This window comes from Chelonoidis abingdonii, chromosome 6, assembly GCF_003597395.2.
Source record: "Chelonoidis abingdonii isolate Lonesome George chromosome 6, CheloAbing_2.0, whole genome shotgun sequence".
Classification (NCBI taxonomy): Eukaryota; Metazoa; Chordata; order Testudines; family Testudinidae; genus Chelonoidis; species Chelonoidis abingdonii.
This window is the reverse complement of record NC_133774.1, coordinates 35,938,626-35,961,872: the sequence shown is the minus strand read 5'-3', so window position 1 is coordinate 35,961,872 and position 23,247 is coordinate 35,938,626. Positions and strand designations below refer to the sequence as shown.

The 23,247-nt window shown below is 41.8% G+C and overlaps 2 protein-coding genes across 4 annotated transcripts in view; one reads left to right on the top strand and one right to left on the bottom strand.

Annotated features, from left to right (window-relative positions):
- Window positions 1-6,353: 6,353 nt before the first annotated feature.
- Window positions 6,354-23,247, top strand: part of CDC20B (cell division cycle 20B) — a 56,460-nt gene continuing 39,566 nt past the window's right edge. For both annotated transcript variants that reach the window (XM_032769022.2, XM_032769021.2), the window contains exons 1-2: window positions 6,354-6,680; window positions 7,042-7,113. In XM_032769022.2, coding sequence (XP_032624913.1) covers window positions 6,618-6,680; window positions 7,042-7,113 — 135 coding nt within the window. In that variant the 5' untranslated portion in view covers window positions 6,354-6,617. The remainder of the gene's footprint in view (window positions 6,681-7,041; window positions 7,114-23,247) is intronic.
- Window positions 16,994-22,810, bottom strand: GPX8 (glutathione peroxidase 8 (putative)). 2 transcript variants are annotated; one of them, XM_032769024.2, is made up of 3 exons: window positions 22,585-22,810; window positions 21,668-21,929; window positions 16,994-17,690 (listed from the first exon to the last, which is right to left on the bottom strand). In XM_032769024.2, the coding sequence occupies exons 1-3, from the start codon at window positions 22,786-22,788 to the stop codon at window positions 17,527-17,529; spliced, it is 630 nt and encodes a 209-aa protein (XP_032624915.1). In that variant the 5' UTR covers window positions 22,789-22,810; the 3' UTR covers window positions 16,994-17,526. The 2 variants fall into 2 exon arrangements, with proteins under 2 accessions (XP_032624915.1, XP_032624916.1); XM_032769025.1 differs by lacking the exon at window positions 21,668-21,929 and having other exon boundaries at window positions 17,528-17,690.

Sequence of the window (23,247 nt, the reverse complement as noted above, 5' to 3'; positions counted from 1 at the left end):
CAGCCTGGACATAAGCCAACTCACCCACCGTTTGTCCTCTCCCCCTCCTGCCCCCCAACGCTGAACAGAAAAAAAGCGGAAATGAGTACGCATTGTGCTGGCCTTGACTTTTATCAATGTCAACCAAACCCTATGTGAGAGCTCGCTGTGTGTTTATACCTCGCCGATGTCCCCATGAATTGGCAGGTTGAAGCAAGAGTATATTTACGCTCCTAAGAATCTTGCACGCGCAAATACAATCGATAACAGAGAACTTCTCGAGGTATGTGTAGAGACATGAGTACAAAAATGAGTAGGGAGGTAGGATAATGGGCAGCCTCGCTGTGCGTGCTAGCCTGACAGTAACTCAGGCAGTACGGAACTAAGCCACCGTTCTGTCTTTGATTCTTACACCGCACTGGCATCAAGGTGAACGAGCTGGCCGGGGGCGCCTGGGTAAAAATGGGAAATGACTCACAGATCACAGTTACACACAGTAAAAAGATGGTACAGAAACGGCTGGTAACTGTCCTTCATCATAGGCAAACTGGGGCTGAGCTTCATCAGCCTCGCTTTCCTGTGTAAGAAGATTCCGTACTGCCGTGGACTGTCATAGCCGAGGAGGCTGCCTCCCCCTCAATTTTATCTCACTAAACAAGTCTCTGTTCCTTATTCTGCATCTTTATAATTAATTACCCAAATGGGGGGGAACCTGCCACGGTAGCCCAGAAGTTGGGGAGGAGGGAAAGCAAAGGGTGATGTGTTGCAGGGGGCAACCTTGTGAATACGACACCCAGAGCAGCTGTGCTCTGAATACACTGGTCCTCTAATAACACTTGCCCCTCTATTCTAGGCAGGACTCGACCTCTTATTTGTAGAAAACAAAGGAGAGATTGACCTCAGTCCCAAGTGAGTCAATCCCAATTTGCTTTTGCATTTGTCCCCGGCCCCGATTTCAGCCAATGGAAATAGGAACAGCGGACAGTAACAGGGGGAGAGATAACACATCATCTCATTGCAGTTTTTTCTGCAGTAGACAGATACAGAACGAGCCGGTAACCATCTCTGCTATCATTGCAAAAGCAAGTGAATGCTGCTGTGTAGCCGCTGAGTATCGCCTCTACTCTCCGCGGCATCCAGTACAACTACGGTGCGGAAAAAAAAAAGCTAAACGGGCTCCATGGTGCCGTGCTATGGGCGTCTGCCAGAGCAAATCCAGGAAATAAGGCGCGAAAGGATTGTCAGTCTGATGTTTTCCCGGAGGAAGGATGACTGATCGACATTACCCAGAACCAACCCACACAAGTGAATCGATTCAACCGCAGAATTCAGCCTGGACATAAGCCAACTCACCCACCGTTTGTCCTCTCCCCCTCCTGCCCCCCAACGCTGAACAGAAAAAAAGCGGAAATGAGTACGCATTGTGCTGGCCTTGACTTTTATCAATGTCAACCAAACCCTATGTGAGAGCTCGCTGTGTGTTTATACCTCGCCGATGTCCCCATGAATTGGCAGGTTGAAGCAAGAGTATATTTACGCTCCTAAGAATCTTGCACGCGCAAATACAATCGATAACAGAGAACTTCTCGAGGTATGTGTAGAGACATGAGTACAAAAATGAGTAGGGAGGTAGGATAATGGGCAGCCTCGCTGTGCGTGCTAGCCTGACAGTAACTCAGGCAGTACGGAACTAAGCCACCGTTCTGTCTTTGATTCTTACACCGCACTGGCATCAAGGTGAACGAGCTGGCCGGGGGCGCCTGGGTAAAAATGGGAAATGACTCACAGATCACAGTTACACACAGTAAAAAGATGGTACAGAAACGGCTGGTAACTGTCCTTCATCATAGGCAAACTGGGGCTGAGCTTCATCAGCCTCGCTTTCCTGTGTAAGAAGATTCCGTACTGCCGTGGACTGTCATAGCCGAGGAGGCTGCCTCCCCCTCAATTTTATCTCACTAAACAAGTCTCTGTTCCTTATTCTGCATCTTTATAATTAATTACCCAAATGGGGGGGAACCTGCCACGGTAGCCCAGAAGTTGGGGAGGAGGGAAGCAAAGGGTGAGTGTTGCAGGGGCACCTTGTGAATACGACACCCAGAGCAGCTGTGCTCTAATACACTGGTCTCTAATACACTTGCCCCTCTATTCTAGGCAGGACTTGACTCTTATTTGTTAGAAACCAAAGGAGAGATTGACTCAGTCCCAAGTGAGTCAATCCCAATTTGCTTTTGCATTGTGTCCCCGGCCCGATTTCAGCCATGGCACTAGGAACAGCGGACAGTAACAGGGGGAGAGATAAACACAATCATCTCATTGCAAGTTTTCTCTGCAGTAGACAGATACAGAACGAGCCGGTAACCTCTCTCTATCATTGCAAAAAGCAAGTGAATGCTGCTGTGTAGGCGCTGGAGTATCGCCTCTACTCTCCGCGGCAATCCAGTACAACATACGGTGCGGAAAAAAAAAAGCTAAACGGGCTCATGGTTGCGTGCTATGGGGCGTCTGCCAGGCAATCCAGGAAAAAGGCGCGAAAGGATTGGTCAGTCTGATGTTTTCCCGGAGAAGGATGACTGATGACATTTACCCAGAACAACCCACAACAAGATGAATCGATTCAACCGCAGAATTGCTGGGCAAACAGGAAATGTAATTCAAAAGTTTGCGGGGCTTTTCCTGTTTACCTGCCCGCTGCATCCGAGTTCAGATTGCTGTCCAGAGCGGTCAGTGGTGCACTGTGGGATACCGCCCGGAGGCCAATAACGTTGATTTCCGTCCACACTAACCGTAATCCGATATGTTAATATCGAATTTAGCGCTACTCCCCTCGTCGGGAGTACAGAAATCAATTTAAAGAGCCCTTTATATCGATATAAAGGGTGTTGTAGTGTGGACGGGTACAGCGTTAAATCGATTTAACGCTCTTTAAATCGATTTAAACGCATAGTGTAGACCAGGCCTCAGATTCTCAGGCAAAAGGAAATGCCCAATGGAAAATATGTTGAAAAATGCAAAGGCAGCTTAGTGGTTTTATGCCCTATGTCAGCAGGTGCTTAGCCCCTAACTGCTATTCTAAAAACAAAACACTTTGTTTCAAAATTCAGTTAAGGTTCCTAGGCAACAACATTGTACTTACCTATCACATTGTTTACAGACCCCCACACACTTAAAACAAGGAAATGAGTATTAAGGCACATGATAAGTCTTACTGTATTTATCAGTAAACACTTTTTTCTGACCAAGTACAAATAAATCCATATTTCACAACAACCCTAACTCTATTTTTTTTTTTAGGATGGTTTCTGTGTGGTGAGTGTTTTTTTGTCTATTTTGATTTCATTATCGAAATATGTTTAAGATATACTGGTAAATGGGTAATATTTCATCATGCATTCTCCTTTGCTACCCAACAAGCATAGGACATTTACAAAAAGTTCCTCCCAAATCCACTACATTATCTTCCTTCAAATTTCTCCTTAAAAATCACTCCTGATGTCTACACGTAAAAATGCTAGAAAACTGGGGTGCTCTGATCACTGCTTAGTATTCAAATCATAATTGTTTCACTGTTACACTGTGCTTCCCTCCTCCACTTCTTGTGTCCACCTCTTTTCTCGTCATATATTTAACTGTAAGCTCCTTGGGGCATATTTTCATTATATTGATGTATACTGACTAGCATTACGGGCCCTTGATTGGAGCCTATAGCCACTAGTGAAATACAAATAAATAAGTTAAATTTATCAACCGACAATGGATTTTTGGCAATGTCTTTATAACGGGATTCTTGAGACTGAAGTCTTATATGTAGTTTAATAGGAAGGTACAGAACTATATATCCTTGAGAAATTTTGCTATGACTGTGGACTTGCATTTGAGGCAGATGAATATCTATCATTCATGGGCATGTGTATGGTTTTTGTTTCTTCTTCTAAAGGGTTTTTATTGCATTTATATTTTGACATGACTGTTGAATGAATATTATTTATTTTGGATTAGTCTTAAGGTGGCTGTGTTGTGATGAAATATACATTTTTACAATCTTCAGAAAGCAAAGAAAATTGGGATCAACAGAAGAAAAGTTAGGCCAAAGCTGAGCACTTTTGAAAACCCCACACATTACATTTTTATAGATCGTAATTCAAATTGACAAACCAAGGCCAATAATATTATTTTAGGATTTTACTCCATTTCAAATTCACTGAAGAGCTCACAAAGGACTACACTGTGAACCTCTTGCTCACATTGTTGAACACTTAAACATGACTAGTCCTACTCCATTCATTTCAATAAGGCTTCTCCGGTAAGGAACTGCTCACCAGTGTGAACAAGAGGTTCCCAATCTAGTCCAAAATGACAATTCCAATTCTCTATACATAATAGTTCATAATTCTTGCTTGGTTATTGCTTATTCATCCACCATATTGGTGGTTGCACATGCTGTGTTGCATGCCAGCATTTACCACTGTCCAATTATTGTGCACTGTAATATTATATGACAATGTTTACTGAAGAGCATTATTGTAAGAGGAATTAATATTCAGTTAAACAACCATCTGAAGTGTTGCAAATGCAACCGTTTGTGGGTGAAATGCTTACAAAACCTAGTGTATTTGTTTTGAAAGAAATCATTTAAAACAAGGTTAAATGACTCAGACACTTTGTATTTCACAAATAAATTGTGGGATTATGAAATGAGACACTTGAAATAAATTAAGCAGAAAGTATATTGTATTTGTATGGTGTGGTATTCATTTAAGTATTCAAAGCTAAAGTGCTAGGAAACGTTCTCCTTCATGACCTTGCTTCCCCAGTGCCTCCTCAATCTAGGAGTTGTGCGTACAGCCACACAGTTATAAAACGAAAGCTGGTTGTGAAACTGGGATTTTTTTCCTGCAAAATAATTTAAAGGAAAAATCCCCTTTTAAAAATTTCTCATCAGAATAGTCCAGTCTTTCCACAGGAAGTTTAGAAAATGTGGGAAAATGTTTTTACCCACTTTACCACCCTAAAGGAAGGTGGTAGTGGCTCATCTGCCTTCTTCAAGGCATACTTTGGTCTTGTCCTTCAAACTGGTCACATAGATGGGTAGCTTCATGCATGTGAATATTCCCAGAAGTTCAAATCAAATCTGTGAGATATTTTTATGTGGTGTGTTTAATGCTATTGGCCAGCAGTGTTTCTAACACTGCTCTCCACATACCATACACAAAACACGAATGACATACCTTTTTAAAAATAAATCAAGGAATTTTTTTTTGTTACAGCATTAGAGATATCACATATAGCATAGTACTTGCAAAATCACATCACACTAATGACAACACAGACTATGCTAATGACAGCACACAGATTTCCAAATAAATCAATATATCAAGGATTAATTAGATCATTTAGATGAATGGGACCATTTCTTAGGAAGAGAGGGGAACACTTGTCGATGCCACTTATTTCTGGAGTAAAGTAGACACATCCCCTGCCCTCCCCCACCCGCATTCATTTTAAGAGACTAAACAGGCCTGTGATGATGGATTTGCACCCAAACCTGGCCAAGATTCACACTTCCAAAGGGAAAACAGGCGTTTGCTAAAAAGGTGGCATAATAAAATATTTCTCTGGTTTGTCATTTCATTTCAGGCACTTTTCCTCGGTCTCCCCCTCTCTGTCCCGCACCCCTCAGACGTTTGGCATAAAGTGAAATGTGGGGAGGAGGGAAGGGAAGAAGAAAGATCCCAACGTAACATTTGATTAAAGACAGCGCGTGGCTTTCAGCTCCGTAGCTGCAGGCTCGGGAGATTCAGCTTCCCAGCGCCTGCAGCCGGGATAGCTGCTGCTGCCGAGCGATCCTCAGCCCCGCAACTCTGCTATTCAGCTCCAGCGAACGCGCCCCCGGCGGCGGCGGGGCTGCAAGCAGCCTGGGATGGGGGCAGGGCACCTCCGCCAAGTCCGTTAGAGGGCCTGGCGAGCCAAGCCCCGCTTCTTTGCCCGCCATCCGTGGCAGCACAGGGACCCCCGCGAGCCTTGGCGCTGCTGCCAGCAGCTCCGCCCCGCTGTAGACAATGCGGAGGCTCCAGCCGCCCAGCCACCGCGGGCCCGGGAGCAGGAGCCTCCAGGGAGGGAGCGGGCAGACCCCGCCGCTTGCCCGCGTTCCGCGCCCCAGCGTTCCAAAGAAGGGAATCCCCCTTCAGTCACAGAGCCGGGCGGCCAATCAGCTGCCAGGGCAGGGGATTCCCGCTTTGCCTGCCGCGCGTGCGGTCTGTTTAAATGGCACGCCGGTCCCTCTGGGAGATCTCATCAGGGCCAAGCAGGGTGAGAGAGGGGAGCGTAGGGGGGAGGAGCTGAGGAGACAAGGGGTGGACAGGGGATAAGGGGGCTCCTACACGGCAGAGTGTAGGGCAGGCAGAAGGCACAGGAAAGCTAAGAGGCTCATAGGGAGTATAAATAAGAAGGGTGGCTGTTAGGGCATCGAGCCCATCACTCTCTCCTTGAAGAGAGGCAAAAAGACAGAGTGGCTTAGGACACTGGTGTCTCAAAAGTGAGTGGTGTTTATTCGCATGAGCGCACATAAGTTAATGTAGCTAAATTATAAATAAGTACTTTTTAAGGTAGATAATCGTGGCAGGAGCTTATCTTCAGAGATGGAGTGGAAATTAGAAAGATCTGCTTCTAGGAAGGTCAAGACAGATGAAGACATGTTGTGGGTAAATGTCATTCATTTTTCTTTTTATTCTAACTCACCAGTGCTTTGCTGGAGTAAAGTGATTTATCTTCTCACAGTTACACAGTACAATAATTGTGGAACAAGTCATAAAGATCATACTTTTTCCTAACTCAGGCAGAACTCATGAAGTCAGTTGAGAGTTTTAGCTTAGCAAGAATGTAGAAAAGGACCCCCAGAGTTCAATAATTTTGCTACAAGAAAGGGAAGAACTGCAGAATATGATCTTCCACAAACATCTGGTTTCATGTGACCAGTGATTTAGACTGGGGATAAAAGTTGTTGTTGCTTGGATGACACCTGAACATGTAATAGCATTGTTTATACTTCTGTATTTTTTTAAGGAGAAAGTAATGAAAACACTTGGGAAAGACCTTACACAGATGAGAAAACAAAGTTTACAGAAGTTCACTAAGGTAAGTACATATACAAAAAATCTGTTTTGTATATTTTTTAGGGGCAGGGAGGAAAGGACAGAAAAAATAGAAAATCTATATAATTCTGAACACAAAAATAAAGTTTTAAGAGATTTTTTTCTGTGTTATTAGAGTCACTACAAATGAAGTTCATTTAAATGCATAATGTGAAACCATAGAAAAATGTACATAAGCCATGCTAATGGCAAAGTGGCAGTGGTATAATGAAAACTTCAGAAGTAGATCCTGGGATTCTTTCTTCATAGGGTTATGGGGACTGATTACTGAATAGAAGCTACTTGATCTAGTTGAAGTGGGTGCAGGCATGTGGGGAGATGCCTGTCCATGCAGCATCACAAGCCAGCTGGCACATACTTGTGTTGTTGCGTGGTAAGGAATAGAAGAAACAATGAAGAGTGAAAACATAGTGGACAGCTGTAAACGTATAGTTTACTTAATGTGTTAATCACCAACAGTGTGCTTGGCAATTTACAAGATGCAAAATACAGACAGCCCTTACCTCAAAACCTTACAATGTAAATCTGGTGAGTCACTTTAGTAGAATCCTAAGTGAGATTCAGTTAGGGATGGAGGTAATGTAAAGGGCTATGCCTAGACTGGAAATTTTAGAGCAGAAGCTAAGCAGAGTGCATTAAAGACAGAACATAGTACAGAAGTGTAGTCACTGACAAGTATATTACATAACTGTTAACATTCATACACGCAATACTGTTGGGAAGGCCCAATGCTAGACTAAACATTTGAACAATAGCTAAGCTATAGAAAGCTGTCTGTGGGGCACAGCAAATGGCGAAGAAGCACGGATGGAGCACAAGAATGTGACAGTTTGGCAGTGCATTGCTAGCTGTCTGTTGGGAACTTGATATAGGAACAGTTGCTAGCTGCACTCCACATTGTTGCAGTCAAAAGCATCTTGGAAGTCATGGAAACATCAACTTCTTGTGTACTGTGATGGGAATCAGATCCATATTAACCAACTCATTCAAATGGCTGAAGCCTGGCCGTGGCAACTGGACAAGTACTTGTTTATATAGGTGGCTGTTGTTTTTTTTTTGATAATTCAGGAATATTGCAAGATAGAATTTCCTTTGAGTGGCATAGGAGCCTGGTTTTGAAAAGCAAAGAGAGAGGACCACAATCTGCCCTTATTTACATCCATGCAACCTCTTTGGTTCTGCCTTCAGTAACATCCATACAGATCACTACCATATGAGTCCTAAGATCCAAACTTATAACACTGTGAACTTGAAGGTGATTTTTTACCAGCAACATCAATTTTGCTCATTATGGGCCTGATACAAAAGCCCATTGAAGTCAATGGGACTACTCACATGCTTTAAGTTAGCCACATGCTTAATTGCCTTGCTGAATCAGGGCATGAGCTAGAATGTCTACCAAAAAGTGGCAGAATTTGGCTTGATTCTGATTTAAATTACACCAGTGTTAATCCAGGGTAATTCCAGTTAAATCCAGTAAAACTGGTGTGAATGAAAAGCGAATCTAGTCTAACACTTTCTGAAATTTTGGTTGACAGTTTAGGGCCTGATTCAAATCTCACTTTACACTGCTTTACACTGTTGTAACTCCACTGACTTCCTTGGAATTAGTCTGTATTTCCAGTAGCGTAACTAAGATCAGAATCATGCCCTTGATATTTATTGCATCTAAGTATTTACATTTTGTGTTGAAATACATATTGAGTTAATTTTGAAAGAGGTTAGCAACATTGAAATTAGAGGGAAAATGGAGTGATTGCTCAAATGGTTCTTTAACTTTACCATCACTCCACTTTGCAAAGTTCCTGTTACGAATAAAATTCAGTCATGCCGTCTTTAGAAAGGAAATATGTTGCCTTGCTTAGACTCCCTGTGTCTGGTAGGCAGTGTACTGTTAGCTGGCTGCAGAGCCGGCTCTAACCATTTTGCTGCCCCAAGCAAGGCGGCACGCCGCGGGGAGTGCTCTGCTGCTCGCCAGTCCCTCAGCTCCGGTGAACCTCCCGCAGGCGTGCCTGCGGATGCTCCACCGGAGCCCCGGGACCAGCGGACCCTCCGCAGGCACACCTGCGGGGGGTCCACCGGAGCTGCCTGCTGCCCTCCCGGCAACCACAGAGCGCCCCCTGGGGCATGCCGCCCCAAGCACGCGCTTGGCACGCTGGGGCCTGGAGCCGGCCCTGGCTGCTGCTTTGTGTGAATCCAGCAGTCTCTACTACACTGTCATCTGCTGGAGCGCCAGCTCCCTGTTATTTTAATGAGATGAACTAGGACAGCATCAGGACACCAACTTGTGAGAACGTTGGTGGTAACTGTATGTGTGTGCTAGGAAGGCAGTGTATTGTTAGCTGGTTGAAAATCTGACATCAGCTAACTTACATCTGCTATCTTATTGCACATACTATGATCATCCAACTGTGGCAAAACTTATTTTACATGGTGCATCTTGTAGGCTCTTTTTGTTTTCTTCACCGCATTACTGCCTTGCTAGAAGTTTTGTTTGTAAACCGTATAATCAAACAATAGTGAAACCTCATATTTACTGTTATCGCTGTTTCACACACTCCTGTTATCCAAAGTACAAAGAGAAAACTTTTGTTTAGCTGTTATAATGTTTTTTAATTTTGATCAACACCTAGAGACCAATATGATAGGAGGCCCTATAAATACTTAAGTCAGATAGACAGAATAATAGAATTGAAACCATATCAAATAATCACAAATTGACAGCTTTTTTTTTTAGCAGGACAAGCAATGACTTTCCTAAATTCGTTTCTTTGAAATTTTCTTGCTATTTTATATAGAATGTGTCAATCCATTAATAAAACAACATTAGGCAAAATTTACTTTTTTTCAATGAGCAATTAAAAGCTGATAAGAGTTTAAAAACTGACAAACCCAAAGGTGTTCAATCCTACCAAATACCCCAAAATTATGTTTTAGTGTCGTCATGACATTTCCACTATTGTATTGGTGGGCGGGTGGGGGATGATGACAGTGTCTGAAAATGATTCCTGTCTTCTCCAAGTGCCTTCAGATTTGTCAACGTCTTTGTGGTTCTGAAGTACTAAAAATGTATGTAGTGTTTCTAGGTGTTCTTACCAGTTCCAGAGAGAGAAGAACTCTAATCTGAATGGTAAGATCCTGTATAATGAAGACCAAAGAGATTGACTTTTTTCATGTTGTTAACAAATATATATAACATGCGGCTACAATCACCGCATTACTGCCTTGCTAGAAGTATCAGCCTCATACTGAATATTGTTTAATTTTTTTCCCTATCCATATGTTAACACCCTTGATGGGTATAATTCCGTTAGGTTCTGAAAGCCACTCAATTCCCACTGACTATCATGGGTGTAGAAGGTGCTTAGAACTTTGTGGGACTGGTCTCTTTATCTTGTGTATCATTTCTCTGTTCTCAGTGATTTTTGCAACATCTCCTAATGTAGCATTACTTGTCAATATTATTAATGTGCTGTTAACTCCTCTTCAGGATCAGTAATTCAGATATTCAGGAAAACTGGGGTTATTGTCTTCTGCAGCACACTTATTGGATGCTCCCTCAGATCAATGCACTGTCATTTATCATTCACATTGCTAGGCACGCTGTCAGTTTTCAGTTCAAGGGAAATGGATCATAGCCAGCTAATTTAAATTAATTTTAAAAGAAATAAAGTTTGTTTCTTGATAGGAGTATTTCAGTATTAGCTTAAGGCATCTATCACCCTGGTGTCCAAGTGCTGGTATTCATCTGATGAAATCCATGCCTTGTATTTGTATCTAAGCAGTTCTTATTTGCAAAAAATAGACAATTTCATTATATGAACTCCCAGATAAGCCAAGTAACACATATAGCCCATCTTTCTTGCAGACTCTCCAAGTGAAGACCTCCCAGTGAAACAACATGTGTTTGTATATGTGGAGGGTTTGCAGCATTAAGACCCATAATAGAGCTAGTTTTGTGTATGTGCTGATTAGGCAGTGTATCGTTAGTTAGCTGTTGTTCACATACCAGCAACTAAATACACTTCCACATTAGCACACGACCTTGCATCAATGTTTAGACAAGCGGATTACAGCTGGTTATTATAAGCCTCTCTCTGTGAAGACAGTGGACCAGAGCCTCAGCAGATGTAAATATGTGTTGGCATAGTTCTGTTGACTCCATTGTGGGGGAGGGATAGCTCAGTGGTTTGAGCTTTGGCCTACTTAAACCCAGGGTTGTGAGTTCAATCCTTGAGGGGGCCATTTAGGAAATTGGGGTAAAAATCTGTCTGGACGTTGGTCCTGCCTTCAGCAGGGGTTGGATTAAATGATCTTCTGAGGTCCCTTCCAACCCTAATGGACTTCTGCAGTGGCTAATGACCTTCTGCGGTCCCTTCCAACCCTATGACTTCTGCAGTGGCTAAGCCAAATTATACCAGCAGAGTATCTGACCTATAGATATCATGGTTTGTTTGACATTAGGAGTTAATATGTTTGGGTCTGATCCTACAAAATTTTACTTATATGAACAATCACAATCCCTTTGACTTCAAAGGGACTACTTGCACATGTGAGTATTGCTTTTAGGTTTGGGTCCCATATGGAAATGTACATTTCTTACAATATTACATAATGTAACTTTATAAGCTTGAAACATTCAGAGAGGATATCAAAAGATTCCTAAGGAATCCAGAGACACAGTTCTGGAATTGTTTTGTTTTGCCTGACACTACTTCCATTGGTCCTTTTGGGCTCAGAACATCCAAGAGAGAGGAGGTGAGATACTACAGCTCAAGTCAGATTGGTTGAAATATGATTGGAAAATTTGTATTCTTGGTAGCTCTTTACGAAGGAAAGGAGTCCCAGGTTAAACCATTCTCTCTGTAGATTATGGGGAAGAAGTGAAGATCTGTGGAAATGTGTAATCATTTGATTTCCAAGATATGCTCAGACATCAGCACTTAATTTGTGCCAGGGCTTGCCAGGGCTGAGCCCCAGCACCTCTAGGCTTGGCAGTTCATAGTCTTGGTTCCTCTGGGCTTGCTGCATCAGTTATGAAAGTAAAAAAATTGCTTGAGCCCTAGCACCTAATTGCTTGAGCCTTGGCACCTCTTTCATTACCAAACACTCTTAAAGGACTCAAGACACAAGTTTTCCTTCAAGTTTCCCATTGGAGAGCTCCTTGCTCTCTCCTGGGTCTTTTCCTCAGCCAGCTGGCCTCTGGCCCTCAGGAAGAAACCATCAGTCCACACTCTTCCCCAGTCACCCTCAGACTTTTAAGTCCCACTCCCTGCCAAGGAGTGGTAGGATGGTACCAACAGGACCGGCACTAGGGGTTTTAGCTCCCTAGGCGCACGGCAATTTCGCCACCCTGTGCCCTGGTCCCGCAGCTCTGGTGGAGCTGCCGCAGTTGTGCCTGTGAAGGGTCCGCTGGTCCGCGGCTCCGGTGGAGCTGCCGCATTGGTACCTGCGGGAGGTCCACTGGAGCCACGGGAGCAGCCAAATGTCCGCAGGCACGACTGCGGCAGCTCCACCGGAGCCACCTGCCGCCCCCTTCGGCAAAATGCCACCCACCAATAATCCTGGAGCCCTAGGCGATTGCCTAGGCCACCTAAATGGAAGCGCCGGCCCTGGGTACTAATTGAATAGGGCTGCCAGGCCCCATGCCCTCTGAGCCAGAAAGGAGCAGGCTGCCTTGTCACAATATCCCTTACTGTCACTACCAGCCTGGATGGAACTACTAGTCAGACTAATGACTCTGAAGTGAATGCCCCATATGCCTATCCTTCCCAACTCCCAGCACCTTTGTGTAGATTACAAAGGATATGCGGCAGTTTGCCTCTTTCATAATCTCTGTGAGATTAGTATCCATCCACACACCTGTGAATAATCAGATTTTTTAAAATTCTGAGTTGACACCCCCCACCCCAAATTTTTTTACTTTATTTCATTTTTGGGTTTTTTAACCTTTAAAAAAAATTTGAAGTAAAATTTGAAACAAAAAGTCATTTCAAATAAAAGAATTTAAACACTGATTTTTTTCAGATTTTTTTTGTGGGGGGCGGAATTCTTGACTGAAACAATTTGACACAAATGTTTTGGTCAACCTGATTATGCATTTTCTGGTGAAAAACAGTTTTTTGTCTGGAAAATTTTGCCCAGCTCTATCCATCAGTACACGTAGTGCACACTTGGACATTTGTAAACCTACATCAGAGTGTACACAAATCCAGAATGGCATACATAGGTGGAGACTGGGAAGTGAAAATCAAGCCCATGACATAGGAACATAGAAACTGTCATATTGGTTCAGACATGAGGTCCATATAGTTTAGTCTCCTGTCTCTGACAGTGGTTAGTACCACTGATACATTAGAGGAAGGTACAAGAACTCCACAGTAGACAAGTATGGCCCCCACAGAGGTTTCCCCCTTATGTCTAAGTGTTAGAGGCTGGCTTATGCTCTAAAGCATGAGGTTTAATATCCTTTCCAAAATTATTGTTGTCATAGATAAGACAACTCTGGATATTCTTGATATCCATATAACTATCCTATACCTTTTAAAATCTTAAATTCTTGGCCTCGGTGTCTTCCTATGGTAAGAAGCCACACAGTTTAATCACACATTATATGAAAAAGTATTTCCTTTTATTCATTTTGAATTTCTGGCCTTTGAATTTAAATGAACATCCCTTTGTTCTTGTGTTATGAGAAGAGAGACAGAATTCCCAATCTACCTTCTTTGTATTATTCATTATTTTATATAATTTTATTATGTTCCATTTTAGTCATCTCATTTCTATGGGAAGCAACCTCAATCTTTTCAATCCTTCTTCATATGAGAGCTTTTCCAAGCACTTGCTCATTCTTGTCACTCTTCTCTGCATCTAACCCCCGCCTCCCCAACTACTAGACTGGACATTCAGAGCTAAGGTTCCATTTAAGAAATGCCTCCAAACATGTGAAGGTTTGGAAAAGCATAATTAATGTCTCCTTCCCTTCCCTGCTTATCCACATGCTGTCAGGTCATGCTGCAGGCATTTCTGTCTGCTCCCCTCCCTAGCAGAAAGAATCTGCTGACTGACACTAATTTTGTGACTATGTGGCCTACTTTGTATGAAATAAACGGGCACAAAAATGTAATGGTTCTACAATATAATATATTTTTGAAAATTCTCTGAGAATGGCAGTGAGATTAAAAAAACAATTTGATTCAACTACAAAATTATATTAAAATAATCTTACGGCTTTCACTTAGACCCAGGAAAATTATGGAAATTCACAGGTAAGGGTTAAAGTCCCAATCCTGATTCCACTGAAGTCAATAATGTAACTTCCATTGACTTCAGTGGGAACAGCATCACGCCTTCTTTTCCAATCTCAACTGCACCCAATCGGACTGCACTCTGGTGCCTACATTCATAGAATCGTAGGACTGGAAGGGATCTTGAAAGATCATCTACTCCAGTCCCCTGCACTCATGGCAGGACTAAGTATTATCTAGACCATCCCTGATGGCTGTTTGTCTAACCTGCTAAGTCTTAACAATCTCAAATGATAGAAATTCCATACCCTCCCTAGGCAATTTATTCCAGTGCTTAACCACTCTGACATGTAGGAAGTTTTTCCTACTGTCCAACCTAAACCGCACTTGATGCAATTTAAGCCTACTGCTTCATGTCCTATCCTCAGAGGTTAAGGTGAACAATTTTTCTCCCTCCTCCTTGTAACAATCTTTTATGTACTTGAAAAGTGTTATTGTGTCCCCTCAGTCTTTTCTTCTCCAGACTAAACAAACCCAATTTTTTTAATCTTCCCTCAGTCAGAGGTCATGTTTTCTAGACCTTTAATCATTTTTGTTGGTCTTCTCTAGACTTTCTCCAATTTGTCCACCTCTTTCCTGAAATGTGGCACCCAGAACTGGATACAATACTTCAGTTGAGGCCTAATCAGCATAGAGTAGAACGGAAGAATTACTTCTCTTGTCCTGTTTACAGCACCCCTGCTAATACATCCCACAATGATGTTTGCTTTTTCTGCAATAGTGTTACACTGGTCACTCATATTTAGTTTGTGATCCACTATGACCCCCAGATCACTTTCCTCAGTACTCCTTCTGAGGCAGTAATTTCACATTTTGTACATGCAACTGATTGTTCCTTCCTAGGTGGAGTACTCTGTATTTGTCCTTCTTGAATTTCATCCTATTTACTGCAGACCCTTTCTCCAGTTTGTCCAGATCATTTTGAAGTTTAATCCTACCCGCCAAAGCACTTGCAACCCCTCTTAGCTTGGTGTCATCTGAAAACTTTATAAGTGTACTCTCTGTGCCATTATCTAAATCACTGATGAAGATATTGAACAGAACTGGACCCAGAACTGATCCCTGTGAGACCCCACTCAATATGCTCTTCCAGCTTGACTGTGAACCACTGATAACTACTTTCTGGGAACAGTTTTCCAACCAGTTATGCACCCACCTTATAGTGGCTCCTTCTAGGTTGTATTTCCCTAGTTTGTTTATGAGACAGTCATGTGAGAAAGTATCATAAGCCTTACTAAAGTCAAGATATACCACATCTACTGCTTCTCCCCATCCACAAGGCTGTTACCTTGTAAGCCTATTAGGTTGGTTTGACATGATTTGTTCTTGACAAATACATGCTGACTTTCACCTAAGCTGCCTTCCAAATTCTCAATCAGTTCTTCCCTATTTGTCCAAATCAAATCTAGAACAGCCTCTCCCCTAGTAGCTTTCTTCATCTTCTGAAATAAAAAAATTGTCTCCAGTGTATTCTAAGAACTTATTGGATAATCTATGCCCACTGTATTATCTTCTCAGGTGAGAAGATTGCGATTTCCAACCTTACAGGAGAAATTGAGCTCATGCCCCAGGCAGACACTACAGTACAAAAGTATAGGGGTGTCTTGTACTCTTGCAGCTGCTGTTGTCCCAATGAAACCTTACGCAGACATCTTTACTGCTTCTCTCTAGTGTGTGATGTAGACCCCCCAAGTATTTTTGAAAGGCTTTTGGATAACTCCAGTACCGTGGACAACATCCTTCTTCTCAATGAAACAAAATGGTTTTAATATCTGAAGCTGTGTGTAGCTGCACATTAATGACTGCCGTTTACTTGTATCTATATTGCATTATTTGTACTAACAGTACAAGGGCCAAATTCCTCCCTCTTGGACCAGCCTGGCACCACACGCATTAGGTGATTCATTCCTAGTGGTTCCAGTGCTGCTCTCCCTCCAGGTTTCTGGCATCAAGAACAGCTTCACCTTCCACTTTGGCAGTTTTGGCTATACCCCTTCCCTCTCCAGCAATGCCTTCCTTTGGCCTGGGGGCTCCCCAGTGAAGCCACCACCTCCAACCAGATTCAGCTTCAAGATCCTCACAGTTTCTCCCCTCCCCCATTGCAAATGCCACACATAAACAGCCATCTTTATTCATCATTACGCTTCAGCTCTTCCAGACGTGATATTTACTATAGCGTATCTGCTCTGAGAATTATTTGAATAATTTATCCTTTGTCTCAGACTGTAAAATCCAGCCACCAATGCCTGATGAATTCCAGCTTGTCTGCTGCTTGAGTCACAAAGTTTAGCAATCTAAGTTTGCCTAGCTCCAAATAAATAGGGGCTGATCTTATAATTGCTTTAGTGTTAGATTCTCCCGAATACTCTCAGTGTGTATGACTGCACAGTGTCACAGAACATTTTGTGAAATATATCAAAATACACGCAATGTAGGCTAGGAACTATTTTGTAATTCTTCTCTTTTTTAATAAACAATCTTCATAGAACTATCTATTTACAATTTTTTTTAAACTTAGTTGTAATTTTCACAATTCATCAACCTTCTTTTGTATTTTCAGTGGCATTCAGTTTTAACTACTCTGGTGTGATGCTTCTGGATTGATACAATGGCCCTAAAGTAATTCAGTCACAGAAGATTCATGTTTGGCAATCAAATATAAAAAAACCCCTAACATTTGTTACAAGTAGCTGGGAAACAAAGCTCTTAGCTTGATAAATCAGTCAACTTCATATTCATACAAATCCTCTGTCTTCTTTTTTCAAGCATTTTCATGTTGGTGACATTATTAACCATTGGCAGCAGTGGGAACTTACAGGGAACATTAGCAACTTTATGCCAAACTAAGGGTCTGATCCTGCAAAGTGCTGAGTGCCTTGCAACTCTCATTGACTTTATTGGCGCTCAGCATGTTGCAAGATTGGGCCCTATATTACTGCTTAAATAATTTATAATCATTCTCAGTACTGCCATTAAAACCAAACAGAAATTAAAACTCTTGATGGTCTAGCTTCTAGCATCATTTAACAGGAATGTATTAAGATTGTCTATACATTTGGTAAAATGAGTTCACAGACTGAATGGCCTTTTCAGAGATCTTCTTTCTTTTTCATGATGATCTGCCTGATCAGGGATGCTACTTCTGGCCTGATGTTTTCTATTGGCTCTTCAGGTGTCCAAAATTTCACAAGTTTACCTTCTGGGTTGATAAGATACTTCCAGAAATTCCACCTAGGCTCTTTCTTTGAAGAATCTGCAGAAAAGGATCAGATACTTTTAACGGCCTCAAATCCTGCTATCCTTGCAATTGCTTTGCCACAGAGCAGCTATTCTTTAACAGTCTTTTGAAAAAAGGAAACTCCCGTTCTGTTTTAAGTCTCTTGATCTGGACGTTTGGATGGTTCTATTGATCTAGGAGGGCGAAATGAAAGAATTTTCCCCTTCTCTTTGAAGCAGTGTAAGAGCCAAATACTCTCTTCTGCTTCCTGGGGAGCATGACATGGGAGAGTGCTGCCACCTCTGAGGTTAAACCTCTTCTCCCTGCCCTACAGATGTCTCTCAATAAGGGCTCCATAGTATTTCTAGCTCTAGGGGCTGGCAGGGGGCAGGTGGGTACTGGAGATGGGGATGTTGGGGGTGATGGCTGGGTCAATTTCTGCTTGATTCTACCCTCTCAGTCTCATGGTGCAAAGCCTCAGCAGTTACTCTGTCCTATGGAATTTCTGAGAGTGGGGGTTTCTGGGGACGACAACAGGCTGCTAAGAAACACCTGGCAGCATGGCCCCCAAAGGCAGCAGCAGTAGAGTCCCTTGCCTTTGCCATGTCCCTGGAGACCTTCACAGATCCTGCACGTTTAGTTGGTGGAGCCCCTGGCCCTTTCTTGGGGGAACTCATAGCCTGATGGAAGAATTTAAAGATAATTGTGAGTTCACAATTGTGACTTCTATAGGGGAATAAGTCATGTAGTGGAGAATAGGGTCCTATATTAATTCATTAAAAGTAGCTTGGCATACTTTGATGATATTTTTTATCATTTTGTTGGATAATATCAATGTTTATTTTTAAGTAATTTTAATTTTTTTTCAATTAACATTTTCACTGTTGCACAAAACTATGGGTTTTAGGTATTTTTTTCTGATTTTTAGCAATTTACATTTTCACAGTTGCGGGAAATTAGGGTATATGAGACAATGGGGGTGTCAGACAATATTTATGTAATGACAGCAGATGGTTAGATTAAGGAAGTTAAAGCTTTATAACCGTTAAAACACAAACTGTCACATCGCATGTCAAAATATACAGATATACAAAGTAAATATCCCTAAGTCAACTCTAATAAGCGCTTAAGCTGCACTTTTCTTACTTTACTTATCTGTAAATTTCAATGATCATCAATTGAAATATTTTTTCATCATTTGTGTGTATACTGTGAAGTCGATGTTTACTGACATTTACAGATACAAATCTAATCTTTCCAAACCTAACTAAAAGCCATTGGCCCAAGCCTGCTATTGAACCATATTCAAAACTTCCACAGCCTCAATAGGAATTTTCCATGCCAAGGGATGGTGGAATATGTTCCATGTCATGTTGACCCTTTTCTGTTTAATAATTGTATCTTGATTTAATTGTTATATCTAGGATCAAGCTGAACTGCACACAGTGCAAGTCAGAAGAGGAAGTCTTGGGGTGGTATAAACTCACCGTTGCTCTCCCCCTGATTCTGGGTTAGAATGCAGAGCTAGACTCCCAGTGTAGGTTAGAGCAGCTTGATGACTGCTCTAATTTACAGCAGCTGCAATAGCTCCCATGGTCCAAAACTACTGCTGGGGATCAATGAGATTTAGCAGTGTCCTAGGCACTGGCCAAGCCCCCCTTTTGCTGTTACATTGGGATGAAAAAGTGAAATGGCAGTGCTTAATTTGTCCCAGGGCTTGTCAGGGCAGAGCCCTGGCACCTTTAGGCTTGGCAGTTCATAGCCCCGGTATCTCTGGTCTTGCTGCATCAGTTATGAAAGTAAAAAAATTGCTTCAGCCTGGGACCTAATTGCTTGAGCCCCAGCACCTGTTTTATTACAAATTAAGCACTTCATAAGAGGCTCTTCACCCATAGGTGCCAACTTTTCCCAGCGCTGGTGGGTGATTGCACCCCCTCACCCCGGCTGCGCCCCAACTCCACCCCAGTTCCACCCCTATTCCAACCCCTTCCCCAAAGTTCCTGCTTCAACTCCACCCCCTCCCTGCTCCTATTGGACTCCTTCCCCAAATCCCACCCCAGCCCCGCCTCTTCCTCAAGCACGCCGCATTCTCCCTCCTCCCCTCTTCCTCCCAGCACTTGCCACCGCGAAACAGCTGTTTTGTGGCAGGAAGCACTGGGAACTAAGGGGAAAAAGTGGCGCATGGTGCACTCAGGGGAGGAGGTGAAGGTGAGCTGGGCGGGGGCAAGGCGGGGAACTGCCGGTGGGTGCAGAGCACCCACCAATTTTTCCCCATGGGTGCTCCAGCCCTGGAGCACCCACGGAGTCGGTGCCTATGTCTGCACCATCTCTATGCCACTGCAGGATCCTCCTTACACTAGGACGATTGCTCTGGGGCTGGATATGCTAGTTGTATGGTCAGAATCAGCTGGTGGTGTAGTGCAAAACTGTCCCAGTGCGGCTGAGAATTTGACTTAGAAAGTATTAAATGTATAACAGAGTGAAAATATCATCCCCTTTGGGCAGAAGCTGCACAGTAAATTCCTTTGAGGCAGGGGCTGCAGGAAGGGAAAGGATGACTTACATAAAATACTTTCAAAATATACAAATAGAAAATAAAGTGATGTTTTGTCTATGTCAAACAAGATATTATGCATTTTAGAACTGAAAGAGTGAATGTGGTATCTCTCTCCATCCATGGGTATGGTTAAGTATTTATCTAATATAGCGAATGGGGCATAGTCCGCAATAATCACACTGTCTGTAATGTAACTGAAGTCAAATGCTCCCCTTGTCTTCATGCTCATAATGCACGAGCATATCTGTGGGGACATTAGGATTGAAGGGAGTATAAATTAGTGCAAAATTTGATTCATTGTTTTTAGTTAGGTGAAAAGAAAACATGTTTGAAATTCAGACTGGTGAAAAGATTTACAAAATCTGCAGTATCTTGTTGTTTTGCTAGTGATATGGTAAGTGATTTTTGACCCTTATCTTCTTTAAAAGTACATAGCTGGTCCCCATCACCAAAGCAGCTGAGCACCCCATACTCATGGCACCCTGTGAGGCTGGGAAGCATCACTATCTCTGTTTCCCAGATGAGGAACTGAGGATAGGTGACTTATTCAAAGTCACAGAGGAAAGCTGTGGCAGAGCATAGAATTGAACGTTATCTCTCCTAAGTTATGTTCCCTAACAACTGGACCATCCTTCCTCTATTATACAGAAATTCAATAGGAATCAAAGACCTGATCCAAAGCACATTGAAGTCAGTGGAAGTCTTTCAGTTGGCTTCATTGAGCTTTGATTTAAGTCCTAAATAAATACAGCCTCATTCCAATTTGTGAGACTACAGGGCCCATCCATACAAACCCCTACTCATGTGAGTAAGTTCCAGTGGCTTCTCATGTGAATGAGGCATAGTTGTGTGAATAGGTTTTGTAGATTGGATCCCAAAATTTACAAAATGAGTTAATGTAAACCAGTGATTATTTTCCACTGTTCATGCATAACTTGCCTCCGAGTCAATAAGATATACATGTCTGGTCAGAGGGGAATTTGCTGATCTACATGTTTGTATTAACTGTTGAAATATTAAGAAATATAAGACAATAATGGTGATACTTCTGTATTAAATTCTCTCAGAATGGTTAATATAGTTATTTGAACAACTTTTCAAATAAAATATTTTTGTAATTATGATAAAAATAGACAACAACAGGTAAATCAAGCCATTACATGTTTGCTTTAAAATTAATATTGTAAAGAACAGGTAACATTTTGGAGAAGAGGAACCTCTTTGAAAAGATTTGGTTTAATGTTCTAGAAACCTTTGATTAATTCCTAGCAGATGGAAACTGAGATGTCTCTCTCCCTGTTCCTTCTCCTCCCTCCCCTCCCATTCCTTTACCTTTCTGTTATTCTGCCATTTTTTCTGTTCTCCCCTTATGTTTTGGGGAAAAAAATCAGTACAATATAAATGAAAAAAATATTGCAATTATATGCAGCATAATATATAATAGGCAAATATTTACCTATCAGAAATTTAAATGCAGGTTCTGTTTCAGATCCCAGAATCTTAATTTTGTGGAAAATAGGGAAAGTTGCTCCATAGTTTCTCTTGGCAAAAGATTCTATTTCCTGGCTTGAGCTAGGCTCCAATTCTCCAAACTGATTGCACGGGAAGGCCAGCACAGTGAAGTGGGATGGACCAAACTCTCTGTGTAATTCCTGCAGTGCGATGTAATTTTTGTCTGTGTGCTGGCAGTAACTGGCCACGTTTACAACCAAAGACGCCTTCAGAGAAATAGAAGGTGGAAGGAACATTTAGAAAAAAACTGCAAGTTCCTAAATTATGTCAAGTCTTAAAGATATAACTTCCAATAGCATAATCTTTCCTGTTTGAAAACTATCTATAACCATCAGAGCATAATCTCATTAGATATAGTAAGAATATCAGAAGCTGAAATCAGGTATTCTTAAGAGACATTCTTTTAATAAAAATCATTAGACCCTCGAAAAGGATAAAATGTTTTTTAATTACAGTTTTGTTTTAAAAGCACATATGCAAAGTCAGACATTTAAGGTTTGTGCATAATAAATAGTCTTACATTATGTATGTTAGATCAACCTCTAAAATATAATTGCAATATGCTGACATTCTTAGCTACTGTGATTAAAATATATTTGTTCCATTGTTAGAGCATTTCAGTTATAACAAATCTATTCAACGACCATTTTACATTATTTAGTATCACTAAATTTAATTTAGCAAGTTAAAATTCATCTGTACTGCTAGCTTAGCACTAAATACTGAAGGAACAGGGAATTTTAGAAAACATCTCTATCTCCCCATAATGCTACAGTGTTTTTACCGTATATAAATTGAGTACATCCATTGCCCTCTAAAGATTTAGTAACAAAGAAATAGTGCATTGAAGATGCAACTTACTTTGCCTCTGTACTTCTCCAGAGAAACGGTCCTCCCTCTGGAATCCTTCACTTCAAAAGAATAAAAATCTTTGATTTTAGGTTTTAAGAATTTGAGCTGCAACAGACAGAGCATTACTGTACACAAAACCATCGACAGGAAAACAACAAATACCCTTGCTTTGGGCACTGAACATTTTAAAGGATAAGTTGTGAGAGGCTCCATTTTGGAGAATTTTGAGGGAAGCCTGAGCAGGCCTGGAATGTGAGGAGGAGCTGAAACATGAAACCTGCATCTGCCCTACACAGACCATTGTAGCTGCTCATTTCGTCCCAAACTTAGGAGAAATGTTTCAGGGTTTGAAAGCTGCTGCTGATTCCCCCAGCCAGTATGAAACACTAGTTTGATAATATGCATAAATGTCTCTCAGTGAGATAGTGATAAATTAAAACTCAGTGCCAATTACATTAAAAAAATAGTTCCATTTAACTGACCCACACAAATAGACTCAGAGAGCATGTTCTCTTGTAATTGACATTAATGTTACACCCATGTAACACCACTGACTTCAAGGAAGATAGGGCCTGATCCAAAGCCAATTGAAATCAATGGAAACACTTTGGGTCTGTTGTGCAAATGCCTGTGCTCTAAGTTGTCCAAGGTAACAAAAGTTTAACTCAGTTT

What these genes read in the sequence shown, in the direction of transcription:
- GPX8 (XM_032769024.2), bottom strand. Translation starts at nt 22,788, where the DNA reads ATGGAGCCTCTCACAACTTATCCTTTAAAATGTTCAGTGCCCAAAGCA. An exon ending in TGGAGAAGTACAGAGGCAAA is followed by an intron (nt 21,930 to 22,584) that starts GTAAGTTGCATC and finishes ATTTCTCTGAAG; the next exon opens with GCGTCTTTGGTTGTAAACGT. An exon ending in TGCATTTAAATTTCTGATAG is followed by an intron (nt 17,691 to 21,667) that starts GTAAATATTTGC and finishes CCTTTTCTGCAG; the next exon opens with ATTCTTCAAAGAAAGAGCCT.